Source organism: Siphateles boraxobius, unplaced genomic scaffold, assembly GCF_051911475.1.
Source record: "Siphateles boraxobius isolate OS27281-9 unplaced genomic scaffold, OSU_SipBor_1 5, whole genome shotgun sequence".
Lineage (NCBI taxonomy): Eukaryota > Metazoa > Chordata > Actinopteri > Cypriniformes > Leuciscidae > Siphateles > Siphateles boraxobius.
Genome location: NW_027509141.1, coordinates 648,790 through 675,943, shown reverse-complemented (window position 1 = coordinate 675,943; position 27,154 = coordinate 648,790). Strand labels below are relative to the sequence as shown.

The 27,154-nt window shown below is 41.7% G+C and overlaps 1 protein-coding gene across 3 annotated transcripts in view; it reads left to right on the top strand.

Annotated features, from left to right (window-relative positions):
- The window catches only part of nuf2 (UF2 component of NDC80 kinetochore complex), a 162,559-nt gene that overhangs the window by 116,484 nt on the left and 18,921 nt on the right, over positions 1 to 27,154 (top strand). For 2 of the 3 annotated variants that reach the window (XR_013195015.1, XM_077204356.1), the window contains exons 1-2: positions 26,147 to 26,273; positions 26,474 to 26,601. Coding sequence is in view for 1 of the 3 variants with exons in the window: in XM_077204356.1 (XP_077060471.1) it covers positions 26,192 to 26,273; positions 26,474 to 26,601 (210 nt within the window). In the remaining 2 variants the exon portion in view is untranslated. Of the gene's footprint in view, positions 1 to 26,146; positions 26,274 to 26,473; positions 26,602 to 27,154 lie in introns of those variants that run through there. The other variant, XR_013195016.1, reaches the window with a different exon arrangement.

Here is a 27,154-nt window from a genome sequence, read left to right as displayed (position 1 = left end):
ACAAGCTTTACTAAAACATTGTTGCTAAGATTTATACTGCATGTTTTAAACTAATTTCGATATGCCTGCCTGTATCTTGTCACGTCTTCCATCAAAACATCACATATTTATCTATTATTTATATATTTTTGTAACCACCACATGTTCAAAGCCACTAAACTTCCTAGAGTCCCGGGAGAGTGTCAGTCATGAAACACACACTGTTCTCGCTGTACACACACATCAGATCAATTGCAAGGTATTGAAGCATGCGAAAAATAAATGAAATGAAAAGGTAATTACAACCTTTTATCTCACAACCCTTACAAAAAACGCAGAATTGTGAGATAAAAAGTTGTAAATACCTTTATTTTTGTTTGTTGGTGTGAACAAGCTTCCATAGCAAAGATGTTTTAAAGTAACCATCAGTATTTCTGTTATTTCTCACAGTTCAGTGTTAAACTGAGATTACTGTAAGGTTTTATCGTTACACGTCTACCATTTTCGTAGAATTGCCGGTGTAATACTTTAGTAATTCAATATTGTCTTCATTGTGCCAGTTTTGGTAATTGTTACATACTGCATTCTTATATATATATACATGTATATTTACTGGTTACTGTTACATTGTAACATTCTGGTGAGATTTGCACTGAGACGAAACAACCTAGTAGAAAATAAAAGCCATTTACTTGAACGTTTGTTTTTGATTTTTAGATTTGCGCCTCCAATATACAGTTAAACAACTGTTCAAAGTATTATAATACATCCTGATAGTTTAATAAAGGTTGACAAATAGTTGCATTTTTGTCACTTTGTCATAAATGTGTACTATGAACTTTAAGGTAGTTTTAATTTTATTTTAAACATACGTGACCATTCAAATTTTTTCCACATTATTTTAATGTCATTAAACAGTTTAACAAAAAACATAATTCTCTGGTATATTCTTAAAGTCTTATATACAAGATATGCTGTGATAGTTTTATTGATAAAATAATTTAACAAATTTTCACCAAATACAAATTGATATTCTCTCAAAACATTTAACTGATTGACAAAAAACTGCATAGAAATATATCATGACATTAAAAACTGCTTTAAAAGGCACTATAATTTCTCTTAAAAATCTTGCAATATGATTTACCTTCAAGTACATCCGACATCACTGTATTTAAACTTCATTCACTTCTGAACTTCAGCAGCAATTCTGTACATCGACACACTACACATCTATGAAACTACAGAGTTTCCACACATTCTGATTATACAGATCTCGATTTAAAACACTTGTACATCAGTCAGTTATACATGTATTTCAGTACCAACATGAGTATTGCAGACAAATATAATATTAACACAAGCTGTTGCGTGTAAAACGGCTCTGGTTATTCATGAAACGGCAACTGATGTCATTCCCTATCAGAAAAATGTTTAAAAAGCTAGTTTATTATAATTTTTTTGTGGTATGTATAAATGAATGCAAAATGTATAAAATAGCAATGCCCATGTGACATTATAAAAGGGGCTGTTTTTAAAATGTGCCACGTTTTAAAAACATGTACATTCACGTAAAATAGTGCACAGTTGGAGTAAAGTACACAATCATGAACCTGATCAAGTCATTTACCCAAGAGACCCGTTTACCACAGTAATGGACATATTACAGATTCAGAACAGAGCTACACATATGCAGTCTTTAATATTAACTGAAACTAAACATGTGATAATGATTTCCATTACACGAGAGTAGATGTTAAAACTTCATGCTGATTTGTACTCGGCTTTCGCCAAGATAATCACCAACTAAGACGTAGCTTTACAGTAACCTATGCTTCTCCATCCATTTACGCTTCCCATCTGGTGACGTGAATCTTCTGTCTGGTGTTAATACAGTGTATTGCGCGTCAGCACACACAACGGCTGCAACCACAGTGCGGTCCCCCATAACAACCCTCTGGATTGAGCGGAGTAGGGAACATCTCTAGGGTCTTCAAGTGGGCACCTTCCGTCCTCAGTGTTTCGTCGACTAGCCCACGACACCTCAAGAGGGCTCGACAGTGACTCTGGCGTCCCAGAGTCACCCCCCTCCGTCCCCCACTCAACTCAGCCCAGCTTACTGACCTCTACATCCCTCTTGCTGCTGAGACCTAACCACAATCTCACAATCTCTCCGCAACCCAACCATACGCGCCAACCCGTTTGACTAAGGCTGTCGAGCCCCACTGGTGCGTTAATATGCAGTTTCAGTGGCGACGGTTCCGTATGGCATACCACCTACCACAAAACACAATATCTGCCCAACCACCCGTCATTCACGCAATATATACAGGAACGTAATGACTGTAAATACTATACAACCTATACAAATAAACCAACAGTTGCTGCTGAGACCTAACCACAATCTCACCGCAACCCAACCATACGCGCCAACCCGTTTGACTATGGCTGTCGAGCCCCACTGGTGCGTTAATATGCAGTTTCAGTGGCAACGGTTCCGTATGGCATACCACCTACCACAAAACACAATATCTGCCCAACCACCCGTCATTCACGCAATATATACAGGAACGTAATGACTGTAAATACTATACAACCTATACAAATAAACCAACAGTTGCTGCTGAGACCTAACCACAATCTCACAATCTCTCCGCAACCCAACCATACGCGCCAACCCGTTTGACTAAGGCTGTCGAGCCCCACTGGTGCGTTAATATGCAGTTTCAGTGGCAACGGTTCCGTATGGCATACCACCTACCGCAAAACACAATATCTGCCCAACATCCCGTCATTCACGCAATATACACAGGAACATAATGACTGTAAATACTATACAACCTATACAAATAAACCAACACCCTTCAAGTTTTCAAGAATTCTACGAAACCGTAGCATGGCGGCCTGTCCTCAGCCAGCTAGAATCTTTCCGTCTCAACCACAGCCAGTTGCTGCTCCTTTCTGCTGCTTCAGATAAGTTCTTTACTGTGCGACGCAACTCTTGACCACTGAATCCGACGTCTCTGAGGAACCGGGTTGTAGAGTGTGCCACAAAACCTCGACAACCCACTTCCACTGGATAAACCTGGACTCTCCATCCTCGCTGTTCTGCTTCAGTGGCCAGATGAGCATACCGCAATTTCTTCCTCTCATATGCCTCATCTACCGCATCCTCCCATGGCACTGTTAACTCTATTAGTTGAACAATGCGTGCTGATCCAGACCACAAAACAATATCTGGTCGTAGGTTAGTGGTGGCAATCTCAGGTGGAAAAATAAGCCGTTGTTCAAGATCAGCCAGCATCTTCCAGTCCCTAGCAGCTTCCAGTTGTCCTGGGCGAGAATTGGTGTTAGCACCTTTTCTTGGTGGTTGCTCGCCTGGGCGGAGGAATATTGTCTTCTGAGTGTAATGTTTTGCTAGAACAGGCGGCAACTTATTGGTCATACTACGCTTGCCTTCCAATGCTAAAGCCAAACATCGCAATACTTGGTCATGGCACCAAGTAAACCGACCTTGGCTAAGAGCCACCTTACATCCTGTCAAAATGTGCCTTAATGTGGCAGGTGATGAACACAAAGGACAAGAGGGATCCTCTCCTACCCAGAGGTTTAGGTTCTGCGGTGATGGGAGAACATCATATGTTGACCTAATAAGGAAACTGATCCTACTCTCTTCCATTGACCAAAGGTCTTGCCAGCCCATTTTTCGTTGTTCCACAGTCTCCCATCTCATCCACTCTCCCTGCTTGGCCTGGGAAATGGCCTTTATACATCTCATCCTCTCCTCCTGCTTTCGCACCTCGTTGACTACCAGCTTCCTCCTTTGAGCTGGGCCTGCCTTGTGCCATTTAGGAGGAGCTAAACTGAGCCCAAAACCCCAACTTCCATGCTGTACCTGTCCCACGATATCCCCAATTCGAAGGTCAGCCTTTGCCTCTACTACAGATTTCTTTGCTGACCACCTTCTACCAGTTTTTACCACAGGGGCTGCCTCCCTTACACATTTGTTGCGTGACTCTGCTAAAGTCATTTCCAGTCTGACCTTGGCACACTTAAACTCCTCGGTTAAAGCAGAGACTGGCAGCTGCAATACTCCTTTACTATAAAGTCCCACTCTGCTGAGGCAGCGTGGAACTCCCAACCATTTCCTGATGTATGAACTTATTAACGCTTCCAGCTTATCCACTGTTTTCAAAGAAACCTCGTACAGAGTCAGTGGCCACAGCAACCTTGGCAGTAGACCAAACTGAAAGCACCAGAGTTTTAGTTTGCATGGTAGAGCACAGCTGTTTATGCTCTTCAACCCTTCCACTGCTTGTCGTCTAACTTCTCCCACTCGAACTGTGTCCTTTAGATCCCCATCGTACCATCTCCCTAGACTCTTCACTGGCTTCTGAGAAACTGTTGGTATTGCCTCACCATTAATGAAGAATATTTTATCTACTACCTTGCCTTTAACTATTGAGATGCTCCTTGATTTAGAGGGCTTAAATTGCATTCGTGCCCATTCAATATTATCTGTTAACTTCCCCAATAACCGATTAGTGCAGGCTACCGTTGTAGTCATGGTTGTCATGTCATCCATGTATGCTCTGATTGGTGGTAGTCGTATCCCAGAAGCCAAGCGCTCTCCTCCTACTACCCATTTTGATGCCCTAATGATTACTTCCATTGCCATGGTAAAAGCCAGTGGAGAAATGGTGCATCCTGCCATTATTCCAACCTCTAAGCATTGCCATGTAGTGCTGAATTCTGGAGTTGAGAAACTAAATTGCAAATCTCCAAAATAGACTTTCACTAAATTTGTTATCGACATCGGTACCCTGAAAAAATCAAATGATGCCCAAAGAAGCTCATGTGGCACTGAACCATATGCATTAGCCAAATCCAGGAATGTCACGTGGAGCTCCTTCCTCTCCTTTTTAGCTGATTGTATTCGTTGCCAGATAACACTGTGTTCTAAGCATCCTGAGAATCCTGGAATGCCCGCTTTTTGAACTGAAGTGTCAATGAAGCCATTCTTTAATAGGTAGGTTGACAATCTCTGAGCAATAATGCTGAAGAAAATTTTGCCTTCGTTTAATAGTGAAATAGGGCGAAACTGACTGATGCTTGTAGCATCTTTTTCTTTGGGTATAAAGACTCCCCCTGCTCTGCGCCATGATCTAGGTACAACCTGCTTTTCCCAAGCCACTTTTATCAATTTCCACAGAATCCTTAGAACTCCTGAAGCACTCTTGTACACTCTGTACGGAACTCCATTAGGCCCTGGAGATGATGAAGCCCTTGCCTTTCTCACAACCTGCTCTATCTCTTTCCACTTAGGTGCACAGACCTCCATTTGGTATTCTGGTGGATTGACAGGTGGGATGTCTGACGGAATTGACATAGGCTTATGCCTTTTTGCATCTGTATGCGTTTCCTCCAAATAACTCTCTAGCTCAACCCTAGATGCTTTTAAAGTGCCATTCTTCTCACTGGTGAATAACTTCATGAATTTGAATGGATCTTTATAGAAATTAGCCCTCGCACGTTCCTTTTTGTAGCGTTTCCGTAGGCGCTCAGCTCTGCGTAATGTTGCAAGCTTATCTTTTATGGCCCTTTGTAAGAGATTGAGTCCCTCCTTCTGACTTTGTTCCGCTCTTTTCCATTGCTTCCTCAGCTGTCTCCTTTCTCTAACTAACCCTTCAATTTTCTGCTGCAGTCTAGACAATCCAGGAGTAGTTTGTACTTTTTCCTTTTTTTCCACACCAAACCTCTCACTTCCATATGCGTAAATGATGTCCCCAAATTTATCCAGCTTCTTTTCAACTGTACCAGTTAATCTTTCCAATGCAAAGCATAGATCTGTGTTTACCGTGTCCCATGCAGTTTTCTCACTAGCTCTTGGCCATCTAACTCCAGGCCTATGCCCGTTGAGGTTCTTTTCTCTCTTATGCTGGTTAGTCTGACCGGGTTCACAAGGATCAATGTGTTCATCACTAACTGTGCAAACCCTCATCTCCTCTATGACAGGGGTGCTGATATCCTGCGAACTGTGGTTTGCTTCCTGTCGCTGGATTTCATTCGACTGACTTGACTGACTCCGTAAGAAGTACTGATCAATGCGAGGCCCTTGTCCCTTCTCCCTCAAGCATTTCATTTTCCCTTGATGAATCTTCAAACCCCTGACCGTTGTCGCCTTGCTCCAGCCACAGACACAAGCTTGGAGTTCAATGGCTTTGCTAACTGCTGAACCTGAACTAGTCTTTTGTGAAGTACTCTCCATACTCATATCCGTTTCCATTCCAAAGTCGTTAACCATGTTGTCCACCATTGAGTCATCTTCCGCCCCTGCTCTCGCAGACTCTAGGGGTATTTTCCTCTTTAATTTTTCAGAAGCCTTGGGCGGGTGTCTCCAGCATCCTGTAAACACAGAGCTGGATACTGCCGACAAGGGTAGCTAACCCTTACCAGCCCCATTGGGGTCTCTTTCCTCCTGTCAGCTGTCTCTCCAGGCTGTCACAATGTCTTTCCCTTGTTGCCAGCAGCACTATTCACCGCAGTCACTGGACGTATCCAGATCTTCATGATTTCCATTACACGAGAGTAGATGTTAAAACTTCATGCTGATTTGTACTCTGCTTTCGCCAAGATAAGCACCAACTAAGACGTAGCTTTACAGTAACCTATGCTTCTCCATCCATTTACGCTTCTTTCCATCTGGTGACGTGAATCTCCTTCTGTCTGGTGTTAATAGTGTATTTGCGCATCAGCACACACAACGGCTGCAACCACAGTGCGGTCCCCCCATAACAACCCTCTGGATTGAGCGGAGTAGGGAACATCTCTAGGGTCTTCAAGTGGGCACCTTCCGTCCTCAGTGTTTCGTCGACTAGCCCACGACACCTCAAGAGGGCTCGACAGTGACTCTGGCGTCCCAGAGTCACCCCCCTCCGTCCCCCACTCAACTCAGCCCAGCTTACTGACCTCTACTTCCCTCTTGCTGCTGAGACCTAACCACAATCTCACAATCTCTCCGCAACCCAACCATACGCGCCAACCCGTTTGACTAAGGCTGTCGAGCCCCACTGGTGCGTTAATATGCAGTTTCAGTGGCAACGGTTCCGTATGGCATACCACCTACCGCAAAACACAATATCTGCCCAACCACCCGTCATTCACGCAATATAAACCATTCTGCGATAAATACTCAACCTCACTTTTCATTGCTTCTCTCTTACTTTTTGGGCAACGGTAAGCATGTTGCTTGATGGGTAATGCACTACCGACCTCGATGTCATGCTGGATGACATTAGTACCGGGAGGAATGTCATTGAACAAAGTCGGGAAATTGTCTATCAGCTTCATTACGTCCTCTCGCTGTTCAGGCGATAGATAGGATAGTTGATCGGGAAGCGAAGATAAAACCTTAGAGTTTTCAAAACATCCTCCTCTTAAAGCATCCATAGATACATTCAACCCATCGTCCGCAGTATCGGTAGGCAAAGCATAAGCTAGCAATGAAACACGCTCAGTATTTAATTGTGGGGTCACCGGTTCACAAACCAAATTCTCAGTGTTCTCTTTTGGTTCGACACGACAAAAATATGGTTTCAACATATTCACGTGACATGAACGAGTTTTTCGCCTCCGTTCTGGAGTGTGTAAGATATAATCAGTTTCATTCAACTTACTTATCACGTAAGGACCAGAGAAACGCGCAGAGAGAGAAGATCCAGGAATAGGGAACAGCACTAGAACTTTCTCGCCTGGCGAAAACTTACGCACAACTGCTTTCCTGTCGAAATGTTTTTTCATTTTCTTTTGTGACAGAGAAAGTGCTTCCTTCGCCACAGTACACGCATTGTGCAACCGTTCACGAGTATGTGATACAAAATCAAGGAGGTTGGTCTTCGCAGACGAACCGTTACAGAGAAATTCCTCCTTTAACATTTTCAAAGGACCACGGACATTATGTCCGAACACAAGCTCTGACGGGCTAAACCCAAGCGAGTCCTGTCGCGCCTCACGCACCGCAAATAAAACTAATGGAACTCCAACATCCCACTCATTCCCAGTCTCTATACAATACTTCCGCAGCACAGATTTTAATGTTTGGTGCCACCTCTCCAAAGCTCCTTGCGACTCAGGATGATAGCCACATGAGACACCCCAAGAGCCTTTAACGAAGTACGGAAGATACGAGACACAAAATTTGAACCCTGATCGGTTTGGACAGTTTTCGGCAACCCAAAAGTTGTAAAAAATTTGGTTAAAGCTTTAGTTACCGTCTTAGCCGTTATGTTCCGTAACGGGATGGCCTCTGGAAAACGTGTAGCCACGCACATGATTGTCAACAAATATTGACAACCAGACTTAGCCCGAGGAAGTGGACCCACACAGTCAACTAGAACGCGCTCGAATGGTTCGGCAACTGCAGGAATAGGAAAGAGAGGAGCAGGCGGTACAACCTTATTAGGTTTTCCACTGAACTGACAAATATGACATGTCTTACATGTCTTACAATATGACATGATTTTAACCCTGGCCAAAAAAAATGCTGGAGCACCCGGTTATAGGTCTTAGTTATCCCTAGGTGTCCAGACCAAGGATGGTCATGAGCCAGACTTAAAACATGTGTTCGAAATTTCGAAGGCACCACAATTTGATGCACCGCATTCCAAAAATCGCAAAGAGTATTACTTTCCTGAATGTCATGTTTCGCCTGTGCTCGCGTCACAACAGCACTAAATACATTCGGCAAATTTTTACCAAGTGCATCAGCCTGCGAATCATTAAACGGGACATCTATGACTTGCACTACCGGCATTACCTTACCTCCAGCTATGTCATTTCCCATGATAAAATCCACACCTTTCACCGGTAAAGAGGGACGAACTGCAACATCAAAGCACCCAGATGCCAAATCAGAAGAAACGTATTTCAATACCCTGCACAATCGCGCTGGTATTACACGCCGAGTCAGCACAAAAACCCAAAACATCTGATAATATAAAAGACTGAGACCCTCCGGTGTCACGGAGAATTCTTACAGGTTTTCGGCTTTCGACCTTCTCATTTAACGACACAAATCCATCGAACACGAAAGGCTGAAAACAGCTTTCAGGTGTCGCACGAGAAATTACGGATGGCGGGGACACAGTTTTCACTAAGACCGAACCTCGAGACTGAAAAGATGAAGAATCTTGTCGCTCCTGTTTACGTTTTAAAGTACGACACTCAGCCATAATATGTCCCATCTTATGACAGTAACCGCACTCTCGATTAGACTTCGGACTGGTAGGAACCCATTGATTTCGCAAATCAGAAAGATTTTCATTTTCTTTTAATGAGGAACCCCCAGAGTCAGACGGACGCTTTAGAAACACAGTTTTGTGCATTAATGCATACTCGTCAGCTAACACAGCAGCCTGTTGTACAGTGCTGACTTTCTGTTTGTTTAAGTACAACGCAGTACGTTCTGGAACACAGTTTTTAAACTCTTCAATCAGCAAAAGTTCTCACAAAGAATTATAGTCAGTTACCTTGCACGCTTTGATCCACCGATCAAATAAAATGCCCTTTTCGCGAACGAACTCGACATAAGCTTGAGACGTGCCTTTTTTCGTGGTACGAAATCGTTGTCGATAATGCTCAGGAACTTATTCATATGCTCGTAATATTGCAGTTTTCACAGCATCGTACTGCACGCTTTCCTCTAACGAGAGAGATGCACACACCTCTTGTGCCTTACCTGATAGTTTACATTGTAACATTAGTGCCCAAACCTCGTTTGGCCATCTTAAGGCAACAGCAACTCGTTCAAAAGCTTGAAAATACGCCTCAACTTCTCTCTCACGGAAGGGTGGGAGGATAGAGATATTTTTAGCCACATCAAAATGTGTTGAAAACGGCGCTACAGACTCAGATCCAATATCAAACGGCACAAAATTAACACCCGAAGTTGATGGACTAGCCGATGTCTCAGAGTAAACCTCCAACCTAGATGTTTTAACAATAGATTTTTTAGGTACCTCTGGAACCGCCTGCAACTCCAACTCCCGCAGTCGCACTTTCGTATCAGCATCAATTCGGTACATTTCGATCTGACGCTTCAAATCATCTTGTCTCGCCTGAGCTTTGTCCTGACTCTCCAATTGTAACCGTGCTAAACGTAACTTCAAACGGGAATCTGCACGCAAACCCGATGATGACTCTGTGGACAGTGAAAGAGGTTCAAATTTAGGCATTGAAAAAGACGGACGTACCTCCGCACCAACCTCAATCACTGGCGTCACCACTGGAACACCACTCGACACACGTAAGGGCGAACTTCCTGCAGCTGGTGCCGCCAACTCTGCTGCTGCAGTAGGAACAGCCTCCATAGAATGAAATACCCCCTTATTAATCAGGCTAGTCACTAAACAAGCTTTCAACTCTTCTTTACGCAGTGTTCTAGAGATAGAAATCTCATAATGTTGAGCAATAAGAAACAAATAATTTTTCCGACATGTCTCTAAAACTTCAACACTAGGTTGATCTAAAAATTGTTTTAGCTCAAACGTTGCCATCTTTAAAGAAAGAAAACGCAAAAGCAATCAGGATAATCCAACACCCTCTGGACCTACCTACCTAACCATTAATCTAACTATACCCTACCTAGTCTTCAGAGGGTACCGATTAAGAGATCGCTCTCTCCCCCGGAATACCTCCAAAAACAACAAACTAAAATAATAAAGAAAAACAATAAACAGTAAACCGTCGTCAGGACTGGCGCTAAGCACAGCCCCGCTGGCTTACTCTTCCTAACCAGAGGATATGGATACCTGAATCAAATTAGATCAATCAAATTACCACTACTCGGACACAAATCTCGGACGAGCCCCCATTTATGTTACGAACCCTTTTGTTAAAAATGCTCGTTTCATAAGGGTTCAGCAACATAAAAGGAAACGCAAGGCAAAGCAGTTTAAAGCATTTATTTTCAGACTAACAAATGACTGCACAAACTCACGTCTCTCAAGTTCTCTCTCTCCGCATGTAACACACATTTTCTCTACACTAACGTCAACATAGACATACCAAACACTAACAAATAAAACAAAGTAGTGGCACAATACAAAGAACACAGCTTGAGTTGATCAGCAGGCTGGACTTCATGACGCGCATGGAGTGCACCGGTCCTTCCTCAGGGGACTCGGCCAAGGAGGTGCTGTCGCGAGGAGTACGAGTTCGGAGAACCAGGTCCTGGTGGGCCAGTACGGTGCGACCAGAAAGATCTGCTCCTTGTCCTCCCTGACCTTGCGCAGGGTCTGCGCAAGAAGGCTCACTGGGGGAAGCGCATATTTGCGGCCCACGGCCAGCTGTGCGCCAGTGCATCCGTGCCGAGCGTGCCCTCGGTCAGGGAATAATACAGGGCGCAATGGGTCGAGTCGTGAGAGGCAAACATCTATCTGTGCATCCCCGAACTGGTCCCAAATCAGCTGAACCGACTGGGGATGGAGTCGCCAATCTCCCGGGAGGGGCTGAAGCCGTGAGAGCTCGTCGGCTGCACAGTTCAGGGCTCCGGGGATATAAATGGCATGAAGCGACCTCAGATGCTTCTGACTCCATATGAGAAGGTGGCGGGCGAGTTGCGACATATGGCGAGAGCGTAGACCACCTTGACGGTTGATGTACGCTACAGTGGCGGTATTGTCTGAACGGACTAGTACGTGTTGATTCTTGAGCACGGCCCAGAAGCGGCTCAGAGCAAGACGTACAGCCAGCACCTCGAGGCAATTGACGTGCAGAAGGCGCTGTGGTCCTGTCCAGGAGCCCGCGGCAGCACGTCCATTGCACATGGCGCCCCAGCCCGTGGTGGAGGCATCTGTCGTTACGACAACATGCCGAGAAGCTCGTTCCAGGGGCACTCCGGCCCGTAGAAAACTGAGGTTCGACCACGGGGTGAAGGTCTGACGGCAGGTCAGAGTAACTGGTACTCGGAGGGTGCCGTGTTGCCATGCCCACCTCGGGACTCAGTCGCGAACCCAAAGCTGAAGCGGTCTCATATGAAGCAATCCGAGCAGCGTTGCCGCGGCTGCAGATGCCATATGCCCCAGGAGCCTCTGAAAAGGTTTCGGTGCAACCGCACTCTTGCCCTCGAACTGTCTCAGGCAAGTCAGCACTGACTGCGCGGGCTCGCTCGTAAGCTGCGCCTTTTACATGGCGACCGAGTCGATTTCCATACCGAGAAAAAGAGATCCTCTGCCACAAGTGTAGACGAAAAACTACAGGCTTCGGACGGGTGCTTAGGATCGCGCAGAGGAGAAGCACTCTGAGGACACAATTATTTTAGTATCACAACAGAGCGTTCAACCGGGGGACCCCAGTGTACCCATGAGCAGCGTCCATTGGGAAGGAAGGGTGGAGGAGATCAACGAGGGATCGCTGGAGACATGGGGGTCTTCGAGGATTTCGAGATCTCCTGATGCACATCCGGGAAGAAAGGTATTGGGGTTAGACGGCGACGAGAGTCAGCGGCCACCCCAAAACCAATCGTACAGCAGCGAGCGCTCAGGACAGGGTGGAGGGTTCCACCCCAGACCGATGCTCGCAGCGGCCCATGTTTTATTTTATTGCAATTATTGATGTTCAACAAAATATGCATTTCTTCCCTCTGAAAAATTAGCACGCATTTCTCGGTTCTGTGCTGGTGATTTGAGAACCGCTGTACCTGTGCGTTCAGTAGTTCGCGCATGCACAGTATCGGCTGCTCGTGCTCATCACAGTATGTCTCAGTTCAGTGAACTGTTGGAGTTCCTAGAGTAATATATACTCCGGGATATTGGTTTATTTCGAGTAGGAGGGGCTGTCAGGCATGTCTGAAAGTGAGTAACTTTAGTAACTTGTGGATCAGTGCTGACTCAAGACCCGAACTGTTTCGAACGATTCAGTCCGATTTAGTGTACTGGTTCGACGGGTTCACTAAAAAGAACTGGTTCAAAAGAACGATTCGTTCACGAACTGGACATCACTACAAACAGAGCGAGTGAGCAGGGCTGGAGCGAGGACTGCAGTTTATAATGTGATAACTTCAACTTAATGACAGCGTTGTAACATTTATATGGCCACACACACAGTCACCAGTGAAAGGAGTGCTATTGGTCTGACTACGAGCCTGTCTCAACAAAGATGCTAGCTCTGGCTTTGCCATTGTTAATGTGGCAGCCAATGGGGATGGCAGAGCACGACAACTTTCACTTTGAAGAGGACGCTCTGCCAGTGTGCTCTTAGCACTGGAGCTCCCTCTGCTGTCCATTTGGTGCCTCTGCACACCAGCCATTTCAAACCCAGCCTCCAGTATTTGGGCTACGCCTCCTTATTTGCATACACTCCTCAATCATCAAACGCCCAATCCTAAATACCAAATTCCCAATCCTAAATGCCCAATCCTAAATGACTGAATGCCCAATCTTAAATACCAAATGCCCAATCCTAAATACCAAATGCCCAATCCTAAATCCCTAAATGCCCAATCCTAAATCATAAATGACTGAATGCCCAATCCTAAATACCAAATGACCAATCCTAAATACCAAATGCCCAATCCTCAATACCAAATGCCCTATCCTAAATACCATATGCCCAATCCTAAATCCCTAAATGCCCAATCCTAAGTCCTAAATGACTAAAGGCCCAATCCTAAATACCAAATTCCCAATCCTAAATACCACATTCCCAATCCTAAATGACTAAATGCCCAATCCTAAATGGCTAAATGCCCAATCCTAAATACCAAATGCCCAATCCTAAATGACTAAATGCCCAATCCTAAATACCAAATGCCCAATCCTAAATACCAAATGCCCAATCCTAAATACCAAATGCCCAATCCTAAATACCAAATGCCCAATCCTAAATACCAAATGCCCAATCCTAAATCCTAAATGACTAAATGCCCAATCCTAAACACAATGCCCAATCCTAAATACCAAATGCCAAATCCTAAATACCTAATTCCCAATCCTAAATCCCTAAATGCCCAATCCTAAATCCTAAATGACTGAATGCCCAATCCTAAATACCAAATGCCCAATCCTAAATACCAAATGCCCAATCCTAAATACCAAATGCCCAATCCTAAATACCAAATGCCCAATCCTAAATCCCTAAATGCCCAATCCTAAATGACTAAATGCCCAATCCTTATTACCAAATGCCCAATCCTAAATACCAAATGCCCAATCCTAAATCCCTAAATGCCCAATCCTAAATCCCTAAATGACCAAATGCCCAATCTTAAATACCAAATGCCCAATCCTAAATACCAAATTCCCAATCCTAAATACCAAATTCCCAATCCTAAATACCAAATGCCCAATCCTAAATACCAAATGCCCAATCCTAAATACCAAATGCCCAATCCTAAATACCAAATGCCCAATCCTAAATACCAAATGCCCAATCCTAAATACCAAATGCCCAATCCTAAATACCAAATGCCCAATCCTAAATACCAAATGCCCAATCCTAAATACCAAATGCCCAATCCTAAATACTAAATGACTAAATGCCCAATCCTAAATAGCAAATGCCCATTCCTAAATACTAAATGCCCAATCCTAAATACCAAATGCCCAATCCTAAATCCCTAAATGCCCAATCCTAAATCCTAAATGACTAAATGCCCAATTCTAAATACCACATTCCCAATCCTAAATACCACATTCCCAATCCTAAATACCAAATGCCCAATCCTAAATACCAAATGCCCAATCCTAAATACTAAATGACTAAATGCCCAATCCTAAATAGCAAATGCCCATTCCTATATACCAAATGCCCAATCCTAAATCCCTAAATGCCCAATCCTAAATCCCTAAATGCCAAATCCTAAATGACTAAATGCCCAATCCTAAATACCACATTCCCAATCCTAAATACCAAATGCCCAATCATAAATACTAAATGACTAAATGCCCAATCCTAAATACCAAATGCCCAATCCTAAATCCCTAAATGCCCAATCCTAAATGACTAAATGCCCAATCCTAAATACCACATTCCCAATCCTAAATACCAAATGCCCAATCATAAATCCTAAATGACTAAATGCCCAATCCTTAATACCAAATGCCCAATCCTAAATACCAAATGCCCAATACCAAATGCCCAATCCTAAATCCCTAAATGCCCAATCCTAAATCCCTAAATGACCAAATGCCCAATCTTAAATACCAAATGCCCAATCTTAAATACCAAATGCCCAATCCTAAATACCAAATGCCCAATCCTAAATACCAAATGCCCAATCCTAAATACCAAATTCCCAATCCTAAATACCAAATTCCCAATCCTAAATACCAAATGCCCAATCCTAAATACCAAATGCCCAATCCTAAATACCAAATGACTAAATGCCCAATCCTAAATACTAAATGACTAAATGCCCAATCCTAAATAGCAAATGCCCATTCCTAAATACTAAATGCCCAATCCTATATACCAAATGCCCAATCCTAAATACCAAATGCCCAATCCTAAATCCCTAAATGCCCAATCCTAAATCCAAAATGACTAAATGCCCAATCCTAAATACCACATTCCCAATCCTAAATACCAAATGCCCAATCCTAAATACTAAATGACTAAATGGCCAATCCTAAATCCCTAAATGCCCATTCCTAAATCCCTAAATGCCCAATTCTAAATGACTAAATGCCCGATCATAAATACCAAATGCCCAATCCTAAATCCTAAATGACTAAATGCCCAATCCTAAATCCCTAAATGCCCAATCCTAAATACCAAATTCCCAATCCTAAATACCAAATGCCCAATCCTAAATCCTAAATGACTAAATGCCCAATCCTAAATCCCTAAATGCCCATTCCTAAATCCCTAAATGCCCAATTCTAAATGACTAAATGCCCGATCCTAAATACCAAATGCCCAATCCTAAATCCAAAATTACTAAATGCCCAATTCTAAATACCAAATTCCCAATCCTAAATACCAAATGCCCAATCCTAAATACCAAATGCCCAATCCTAAATACCAAATTCATTTTCGACTTAGACTTTTAGTTTCAGATTTTGACTTTTAGTTTTCACTCTGACCCAATAATCCCTCCATATTAAACTTCTGCCTAGCCCCCCTAAAAACGTGTGATTAAGTGTAAGCTACACAACTTCGTGTTCGCTTCAGTCTGGTTATAATCAGATTCAGCGAGTTCTTCATTTTTCTTCATTGAAAGTTTTTTTAGGTCATAAATGTTAAACGAATGACAAAAATAATCAGGCAAACTAATATACTTTTGTCTAATTTTGCCATTTTGAAGTGAAAATAGGCCTATGTAACGTCATTCATCACTCATGTAATGTAATAATTAGTTTACTGTCATTGTGAGGGGACAAGAAAAATGAATCCTAATGTATACAATAAATACAGTTTAATGGAATAGTGCTTTTCATCATATTTCTTTCAGGGCCAGTAAAAATATAGAAGGGGCCAGCAAAACTCTGATCTACTGGCCCTGGGGGCCAGTGGGGAATTTTTTATGTTGAGCCCTGCCAGATATTTTAATCTAGCTACGAGCAACGGGTGATTGACAGTATAAAAAGCTGCAGTTAAGTCTAAGTGAACTAAAAACACAGGGTCACGAGCAAGGTACCGCCTGAAACTGACTTGAGGCAGCATAACGGTTAAATGATCTACAACGAAATGGAGTTGGTGATAATGAAGCTAATATTTAATACTGCTATAATACTTTCTCACTAGAAATAGAAATAGAATGTTGAACAAGCCATTAAACTCAAATTTTGGATGGCATCTTTATATTTTAGCACATCTATCAGATTTGAACAGAGAATTGTGGGATATCGTGGGCAGTGAAGGATATAGATATGAGACATTAGCTGTGTCCCAATGTGAAGGCTGCATCCTCCGAAGGCCGCAGACTTCGAAGGACGCACCATGTAGCCTTCGCAGGATTTCCTAATTGCGCATCCAGGTGTTCCTGATTACCGCTCCTGGCGCCAAGCAACGGTGCGAGAGTACAGCTGCCATCCTGATAATTCATTTTATATAATTGAATAAACAGCTATGGATCCAGAATTGGCTATTGTCATTTTTTTGTTTATATTTTACTGGAAGACATGGTGAGGATGTTTCAGTCATGTATTTTCATGGCCAGAGGTTTTCTGCGTCCCAATTCAGAGGCTGCTTCTTGAACTGCCAGATTACACTTTAAACTGTTCAACTATTGGGTCTTAATTTACGTAAATAGTGTAATGAAAAGAAAAGAAAACATACATAGGCATATGGTTCAAATGTTCACTTACATCTTACCTTGATGTGATCTTGTAGGCTAGTGTATTCTTTTTATTATGTAGCATAAATTGACAATATAAATGATGAATATGAATTTGGTAAATATTTATTTCAACCCCGTATTATGGAGGGAAAAAACCCTCCATCTGTGGGAAAAAAACAAAACAATCCGTGGAGACGGTTGTGCAATCCGTCCCTTCAGTTTATAAACTGTAGCCTACTCACAATATTTTGTTATGTGTAAACAAATGTATAAAAATACACAATTTTATTTTTGTAAACTCACAACAAGAAAACTTTGTGCTTTTGTAAAATAAAATAAAACAATCAGGCGCGCTTTCATGATCTCCGTGAACTGGAGCGCGTCTCAAAAATGAATTGAAACAAAATATGGCCTACCTATACAAAGCTTGAAATGTCCACTTTATAACGAACAAATTCGAATATAATTTCCAGGTTCTAATTTGGCCGTAGAAAACCAGTAAAATCCAAATTTTCTCCATTATTAATTTGTGAATATTTCAAATATTTAATAAAGGGGAAAAAGTCATAAACAAAAATCTGAAAATACATCAATATTTATTTTTTTTGCGCAGCATTTGGTGTGTACAGTTCTGTCAGGTCCATTAAGTCAAGAACACACAGACAAAAAATTAATTTAAGAATTTTATTGAATAGATTGCAAACAAGTTGATGTTCCTGAATTAAAATTTTGGCGGTATGGCTCTGTTCAGGGAGTCCTCTGACCTTTCATGAGCACCATGAAATAGCAGAGAGTCAGAGGACAGCAGCAGCAGCATTAGGGAACGCTCACACGGTTTAAGACTGTGAGAGCTAAAATATCCCCCCCAAACAAAACCACACCTGGCAATCCTCTGTGATACAGAGGATGATTAATTGACTAGAAATTTTCTATTCCCCCCAAAACAAAATTGAGTGTCTCGAACGGTGATGACTGAGGCGCCCTAATTTAGCGATTTATAATAATGGTAAAATTATTAATTATTTACTGTAATGACTAATCAAGATCGCAATAGCTAAAACATGCTGTTATCTAGATAATCTGACTTGAACTGTTTGACGGTCTACAGTGTAAGCTCTGAAGAGATGACTAATCTACCTCTGAGAAACGGGCTAGATGAGAAATTAACGGCTGATAGCGCATCAGGGGCATTTATACTGAGCAGAGCGCGAGCAAAATACTTATCAAATGTATTTATTAGCGAAACAAATCAGAGACTTGAGCTCATGGCTTTCTGGGCATCAAGAATAGCCCGAACATCGGGACGGAGGTATCGTTCGTAAGCAGCAGAAGACCACCGCCCCATAGCTTTGAGGGTTGAAACCGGAGCGGAAGCTGCCGCTGTTGTTGCTGCACTGATGCGCAGAGAATGAGCAGTATAGCGGTCCGGGGGCAGTCCACAGAATTGGCAAAGGAGGCGTAGGTGACAAGAAAACCAGGTTCTGGATATTGTTTTCCCTGCCTGCGTGACGAACAGCGGCTCCTGCGGATCGGCACTAGGGCGGTACCTCAAATAGAACAGCATGGAAATTAGAGGACAAAAACAGTGTTAGACTCAGAAATGTACACGATTACGCCTTTACCATTTTTATCAGTTTTGGAATGTTTTAAAAATAATGTGAAATGGTGATCATGAATTGAGACATCAGAAATTGTTAGATTGAGATTTGGGTCAAATGAACAAGTGCGTGAAGAAATTTCACCACCCCTTAGAAAACCAAAAAAAGCTGTGAGAATGACTGTTTCTAACAACTGATCGGTGTACGGCCCAAAACACCCATCCCGTAATTTTGATATTACTTGTTTAACCAAAGGTAGAGTAAAAGGGAGACGTTTATCATTGCCTTGTGGAGATTGTCTTTTTATCCCGTTCAGCAAAAGGCGAATGGAAGGATTTTCCAAAATACTGGAGGCAGATGGATCCAAGCAGCGCATGTGGAATTGAATTCCAGCGACCGTACTTTTGATGGAAGAAGGCTGCAGTTTCCGAAACTCGAAGCAGTGGACTATAAACACACTAATATATGATATATTGACAGGCAGAGCAGCTACAGATAAAGAAGCACAAAAACTGATGAAATAAGACCATGCAGAGTCATACGATTTTAATGTAGAACTAGCCAAACCCCCCCGCATGTACTGTGCAGCAGAATGCATATAGAATTGAAGAGGGTTATTCAATCTAGAATGGTTTGGCTGAAAGGCGGGCATTCCAGGCTTGATTGTGCTGCAGCTGGACACAGGAGATGAAATTTCTGAAAATTGAAACGAGACAAAGAATCGGCCACTTGGTTATTCAAACCGGGAATATGTTCTGCACGAAAATGATAGTTCCCCATAACTGACAGCCATGTAAGACGTCTCATGAACCTGTTGATAAATGGAATGGATGAACGCCTCTTGTTAATTATATTAACAGCAGCTTTGTTGTCGCAGAAAAACATAATTTGTTTCCTAGCCCAGTGTTTACCCCACAGAATGCATGCGACGACGATCGGATACAATTCTAATAGGGCTGTCGAGGAATCATCGGCAGGTGCGGAACGCAATTCTTCCGGCCATGCAGACGCAAACCATTCGTTTTTGAAAATCCCCCCGAACCCTACGGAAGGTGCAGCATCAGTATACAGATTAAGAGCTAAAGATGATTCCATGAAATCATTAAGAAAAAAGGAAATGCCATTCCATTTATCTAGAAGCAGAGACCAAAATTTTAGCTCAGATCTACATCCTGCGTCTAAAGAAACTATATCACTGAGAGCTTTTGCAGATTTAGAAAGGTCAAGAAGCCTGGAAATAAATGATCTGCCTTGAGGAATTACTCTCATAGCGAAATTAAGGTGACCCAAAAGAGAGAGCAAGTCCCTTTTTGAAAAAGATTTTGAATTTTTTGCGACTTTCATAACTTGTCTTATCCGGGATAATTTCTCGAGGGGGAGTGAAGCTTGCATGCGATTTGAATCGAGAGAAATGCCTAGGAATTCGATGATTTTGACTGGACCCACGGTCTTTTCCTCCGAGAGAGGAACGCCTAATTCAGAAAAGGTGCGTTTGAGAGTTGAGATAGAGAAGTCTGATTTTTTTTTTAAAGGAAAAACTACTAGGAGAAAATCATCTAAAAGATGAAGGACGAATGGTAATTTCTCGTTATTAAGAAGAATCCAGCACAAAGCCTCCGACAAGGTATCGAATATTTTTGGACTGCTACGACAGCCAAAAGTGAGTCTAACCGCAAAATAAAATTTTTTCCTCCACTGGACGCCGAACAAATGCCACTGTGAGGGATGCAATGGCATAACTTTAAAAGCATCGGAAATATCTGCCTTTGCAAGCCAAGCTCCACGTCCTTTTTTATGAAATTGATGGCATCATCGACAGTGTTGTAAAACAGAGAAAATGGGGCTAAAGGAATAAGGCTATTGATGCTGTCAGCCAAACCATTGTGGGGAGCAGAAAGGCTGATAATTAAACGTTTTTTTTTTTACCCTGAATATTTTCGAGTGGCTACTCCTATAGGACTTATCCTAAAAATCGGGAAAGGAGAATAATCAAATGGGCCTATCATGAATCCTTTCTTAACCTCTTTCTCGAGCAAGGTATCCACGGTTTCCGGCTCCTGAGACGCGGACAGTAGGTTATGGCATTGAAAAGATACAGCAGGAAAATGCAGCAGGCCAGCAAAAAAACCCTGAACGAGACCAGTCAGTAAATAATCCACAAAACAGCGGTCAGGATGCTTTCTCAACGCCCGTCCCAGCTTGGGAACGTTTATGGGAGTTGAAGGTTTTATTTCTTTCGCTCCATTTTTATGAAGCGTGTTCTCCTCGGGCACACGGACTTTGGGTGGGCGTTCCCACAGTAGCTACAAACATGAAAATATTTACAATTATGCATCCTACAAATATTTTCATTGAAATTGAAGCAAATAGGAGTACCAAAGTTATTCACCTGGGGGCCGGCTTTATGGCTCGGGCCAGGATGAGACATGGAGGAAATAGGCTTAGATTTAGAGCATAAATTAGTAGAATGCGAAAGAGAGCCGCAAACGGAGCAGGACAGGATTTGGTGACCTGTGAAGTGTCTACTTATGAGCGCGAGATCGACCACGGACCAGTCTAGTCTTTGATTAAAGCGTTGAATGAACATGGCTGCCTTTGCAGAAAAAGACTTGTGATACTCGTAGAACAGAACCCCACCGTAAGAGAGAGCTAGGTCAGAAATAATGGCCAGATAGGTATCTAGTTCGGCTCTGCGCGCTGGATGGTCCTCACAGATAACATCCCTATAAACTCCAAATGCGGTAACGAACTCGGGAAAAGTTAGAATTTTTGAAAGTCTAGGGTCCCCATCTTTTAGCTCGACATGCACGTCACCACAGTCTACTATACGCCGTTCACACAGCTCGGAACCCAGCAGGAGTTTAACAAGGTTGATGTCTTTACCTGCCAATATCTGTCCCCTCAGCTGATGAGAGATGGCAGCAGCTGGTGGGAAAAAAGGCGAGCCAGTGGAAAGAGGTACGGCGGTTGTAAGGGTCCTTTTAGGTGAAAATTCCGTGGTGACGTCATCACTTTGAGGCTGGCGCGGATGTTGATGCGGGTCGGAGACAACAGCGGCGGTTGAAGCAGGGAAGATGGTCGAGGAAGGTCTGGAAATGGAGCCGTCTTCCAGTGTTGATATCCTAGCGGACATGCTGAGGAGAGAAGTTTGGATGTCAGAAAGTGCCATGAGCACTGGATCATCTGCTGAAAAAGTACTTGGGCCCGGACGAACAGAGCAGCTGACCCGTTTTTGTGCTGGGGCTTTGCTGGCTGTCTCGGGATTTTTTCGCTTCGAGGTGTGCTTTTTTCCAGAGGACTGAGGAGGCACCGGCGGAGATTCAACAAATGGGATTATTAGAGAATCGCAGAGGAGGACAAATAGGTCCTCGTGAGAGGCGCCACGCGGAGGCTGAATGTCATTTAAAAATAGGGTTTCCAGTATTTTTGCCGCGGGCCAATCGCCGATGCATGGTTGGGGCGAGGATTTATTCGCCAACCGCCGAGAACTCCTACGAGCGGTAGCGTTATCTTCCGGGCAGGCATCCTGCACCTGATCCGATTGAAATGGTGATGGCCGGGTTTCCTCAGAAGAGTCTTGCCAATCTTCCTCGACAGCGGTGGAAATCATAGCCGACACTAGGGTAAATAGAAGCAGTACTTTTGCGTTTAACAACATGAGTGTTTTACCAGCGTACAGAACAGCAGAAGCGAGCAGCGAGCCAGCAGAGCGAGCAGCAAACCAGCAGAGCGAGCAGCAAACCAGCAGAGCGAGCAGCAAACCAGCAGAGCGAGCAGCAAGCATGTATGAGCAAGGTGAATGAGCTTTAAATAGGCACCTTGTTTGAGCTTTGGCCATTGAGCAACGAGGGGAGTTAATCAGCTAATGCAGCTCAGCTGGAGCTGATCAGCTGACGGGACAGTGTTGATAGCAAAGCATTAGCAGCGTCTTGACTACCTGGCCTGCCAGAACTGACGCTGACGCTCAATTTCAAATTCAAATTTTGGTGCTCAACTTTGCGTTTTAAAAATAGCCTAACAACCGTTCATTTTTGGTTTTTCAATTACGGGTTAAAAAAGAAAACCGAGTGGACGCAAAAGTACACGGACCTTATATTATTAAATATATAAAATAATGTAGGCTATTTGTAGAAAAAGTCTTGGGTCCGGGTACTTTTGCGTCCATTCGTTTTGCACAAATAAAAGTAGTTGCGAATGATGTATTATTATTTTCTGTATGACCAGAAATGATAGAGTAGCCTATTTTAAGTTGTTTCCACTGTTGATAGAAAATGATGTCATTCCCTATCAGAAAAATGTTTAAAAAGCTAGTTTATTATAATTTTTTTGTGGTATGTATAAATGAATGCAAAATGTATAAAATAGCAATGCCCATGTGACATTATAAAAGGGGCTGTTTTTAAAATGTGCCACGCTTTAAAAACATGTACATTCACGTAAAATAGTGCACAGTTGGAGTAAAGTACACAATCATGAACCTGATCAAGTCATTTACCCAAGAGACCCGTTTACCACAGTAATGGACATATTACAGATTCAGAACAGAGCTACACATATGCAGTCTTTAATATTAACTGAAACTAAACATATTATGATCAAAAATAAGTTATTTTACGGTAGATCAGATCTATGCACATTATTAAAGCTTATATTATACAGCTTTATAATAATATCTGTGACTGTTACCGATAGCATGGTGACATTGATACAATGTTGATTTCTGATCCAAACCATCATTTTGGTTGAGATGGACATTTCAATGTTTAAAGTGCGTTGGATCAGCATTGAAGTTTTGATGAAAGCCAACACTACACATGGGTGGAGACAGTGACGTTGAACTAACAGTGATTTGTAGTTGATGAGCAAGATCATTCAGGCATGTATCTCTGCAGAACACTAGTGGTGTTTCTCAATCAGTGGGGCGTTTTCACACCGCTTTACCCGATTGGCTCGAATCCACTGGGGGCTTGGTTTAGGGGCGGGCCTTCGTGATTTTAGCAAGTCTGTTGAAAAACATTTATTGTAGTTTGAAATTGGCCACTGATTTCCTTTAGTTAGGGTTAACCATCCATATTCCTGAATCTGTATTCAATTTGAGAAATGAAACTGATTTCCATTCAGTTTAGCTTGTTTCCACTGAAACACAATAACAAAAAACATATTGTGTTTATTAAGAAAGTGACTGACAAGGCTATTTTGTGATATTTAAAGACATTAAGGTCTACATAAGGTGAATCTGCAGCTTTAAAGGGATCGTTCAGCCTGAAATGAAAATTGTCATCATTTATTTACCCTTGAGTTGTTCCAAACCTGTATGAATGTCTTTCTTCCGCTGCACACGAAAGAAGACCGAGTGAAGGATGTGGGTAAGACGTGATGGTTGATGATACTCTGGAAATCAATGGCCATCGTCAGCTTTCTGGTGACCAACGTTCTTTAAAATATCATATTTTGTGTTCAACAGAAGAAAGAAACTCATACAGGGTTGGAACAACATGAGGGCGAGTAAATGATGACAGCATTTTCATTACGGGCTGAAATATCCCTTTAAAGAAATTTTCATTTAAAAAACCTAAAGCTCTTTTATTCTACAAGATAAACTTGTTACTTGAATGCCAAGTAGTTTCACAGAAAATGAAGTGAATTTGTTGACACTCCATTGAAGTGAAGTTGAAATGTTGATGTTGTTTCAACTAAATGTGTTTAGAATCAACATCACATTGTAACATTGATCAATCCATATTACCAAAGATTATTTTTGTTCATTTCAGTGTTAATTCAACAGCAGTGATTTAGATTCAACAACATAGTACAATGTTGATTCAATAGCATTACCATTGATTTTTTGTTCAACATAGTTTCTACATTAACTGAAACATCACTTTCTAACGTCATTTCAATGTAATCAACACTGACTCAACATGGTTTCATGCTAACTGAGTAATCTTTCCTGTCGACGTTCACACTCATGACGTGGAGCAAATAAACGCGAAACACTGAGAAGTTTGTTTTGTTTTGTTACGTATTAACATCACAATTAATGAACATTAAACCAACATTTCCTGAAAGCTTCTTACACGACTCGGGAACGAGGTTTGCGGTAACAACAATAACAGTGACGCTATTTCACGTAAAGCATTCATAAATATGACACTTTGTGAGTTCTATAACCATAAGGCATTAATAACTATCCTCACTAGCAGAAAGTTACGAACCATGTCTCGGTGCAGCGCCTGATGATAGTAATGGGAAGTTCGGATCTTTTATTGACTCGGATCTTTGAATCTCGTTCATCGAATCTTTTTTCACATTTCAGCAGAATATACTTGTTACATGATGAAATAGCCAAATTCCCAAACTCATAAAATGTTTATCACACAAGGCTAAATTATGAGAAACAGAAATGATTAATTCATTGCTTATCTGGGTCTTTGCTTTCCCGCGGCGATTATACTGAAGAACACACACACTGGTTATATTTCAAATATTTTCAGCAAATGCTCACATTATAACAAACGATACAGTAGTGCTGTGACGTCAACATCCAGCCAGCCAATCATCGGCCTGCGTTTCAAAATGAAATGCGTTTGATCGTTTGTTTGAAGATTCATAATCAATTTTTTTTAATTATATCAACTTTTCCCCTCACAATTCTGCTCTAATGAGGTTTTTATTCAGCTCTTTTTGTGTAAAAGGCATTGCTTTTGTTGCATTTCTATATTTCTCTGTTGCATTACATGTTATGAATAGATTTCACTTGTTCAAGAAATTAATTGGATGATTTCCGCATTGATCAGGGGCCCGTGGAAACGTTTAGAGAAAAGCAGTGTAAAAAATAAATAAATAATAAAATAAAATAAAAATAAATTTATTCAAATAAATAAATAGATCAAAATAAATAAATACAATTTTAATGACATATTAAAAAAAAAATTCTTAAAACATGATTTAAATAAAGGACTAAAACTTAATTTAAATAAATAGAAATAAAAATGCAGTGTAAAATATAAAAGTAAATACATTTAAACTAAATAAATACATTGAATGAAAATAAATGAGTTAAATTTGATTTAAATAATAAATTAAGACATTTTATTAAATAGTTAACAAATATAAACGCAATGATGAAATGTAATTGAAACAAAATCTTTTACACATTCATAATATTCATTTTTAACAGCATTAATTTGGTCTTTGTACATGAAAATATATCATTAAACTTTAGGATGTTGAGGATTTGAAAACCCGCTGCACTAGTGGACAGATACTGCGCATGTCCAGTAGAGGGCGCCACACGCGCAGCTTTTGTGGTGACACGTGACGACGTGAGGAACGTATGGCGGAAGTGACGATAGAGGCGCGTAAACTAAAGTTTAAATTTGCTCCAGTTGACGACGAGGGACGTGAGTCTGAACTTGGTTAGTACAATAGTTTGGTGTTAGTTATAGATTTTAAGTAATATAGGACCAACGGTGTGAAAAAGAGGGAAACTATAATTCTGTGTCTTTGAATTGTTTCGTTGTTGTTCATGAGAGGATCTGTCGACGCTTCTGCTGTAAACATCGTCTGACTGACTGGATAAATGTGGTTATTAATGTCGTTTCTTCTTTTGGAGCAGCAGGAATGAGTGAAAACACGTTCCCGGTGTATAAGGTGGATGTTATTGTGCAGTTTTACCGAACCGAAGTTCTGACTGGACAAGAGGCGAAAAACTTCACCAAGAATGACATCACTCCCAACCCAAAGGTGGACATATATAACGTTATACGGCTATACTTTATCAAAGTAACGTTGTTCCAGTGTAAATCACTGTTTTCAATGTGAATATATAGTACAATGTAAAATCACTGTTTTCTATCTGAATATATAGTAAAGTGTCATTTATTCCTGTTATTTTTATTCCTGTGAATTTTCAGCATCATTACTCCAGTCTTCAGTGTCACATGATCCTTCAGAAATCAGTATAATATGATGATTTGATGATCAATAAATATTTATTTGGCATACATTTTGTTTTTCAGGATTCTTTGATGAATAGAAAGTTAAATAGTACAGTATTTATTTATTTTATAATCTTTTGTTAAATTATAAATGTCTTTACTGTCACTTTTGATTGATTTAATGCGTCCTTGATGAATAAAAGTATTAATTTCTATGAAGATAATTTCACACTCACTCAGAGATCCACTCGTTGACGATCACACGTTGATCTGATTGGTTACAAGATAGTTTGTGACGTCAGAACTGTGTTTTTGAGATTGTCTTTGGTTCACTGCAGTTTTAAAGGGACAGTTCTCCC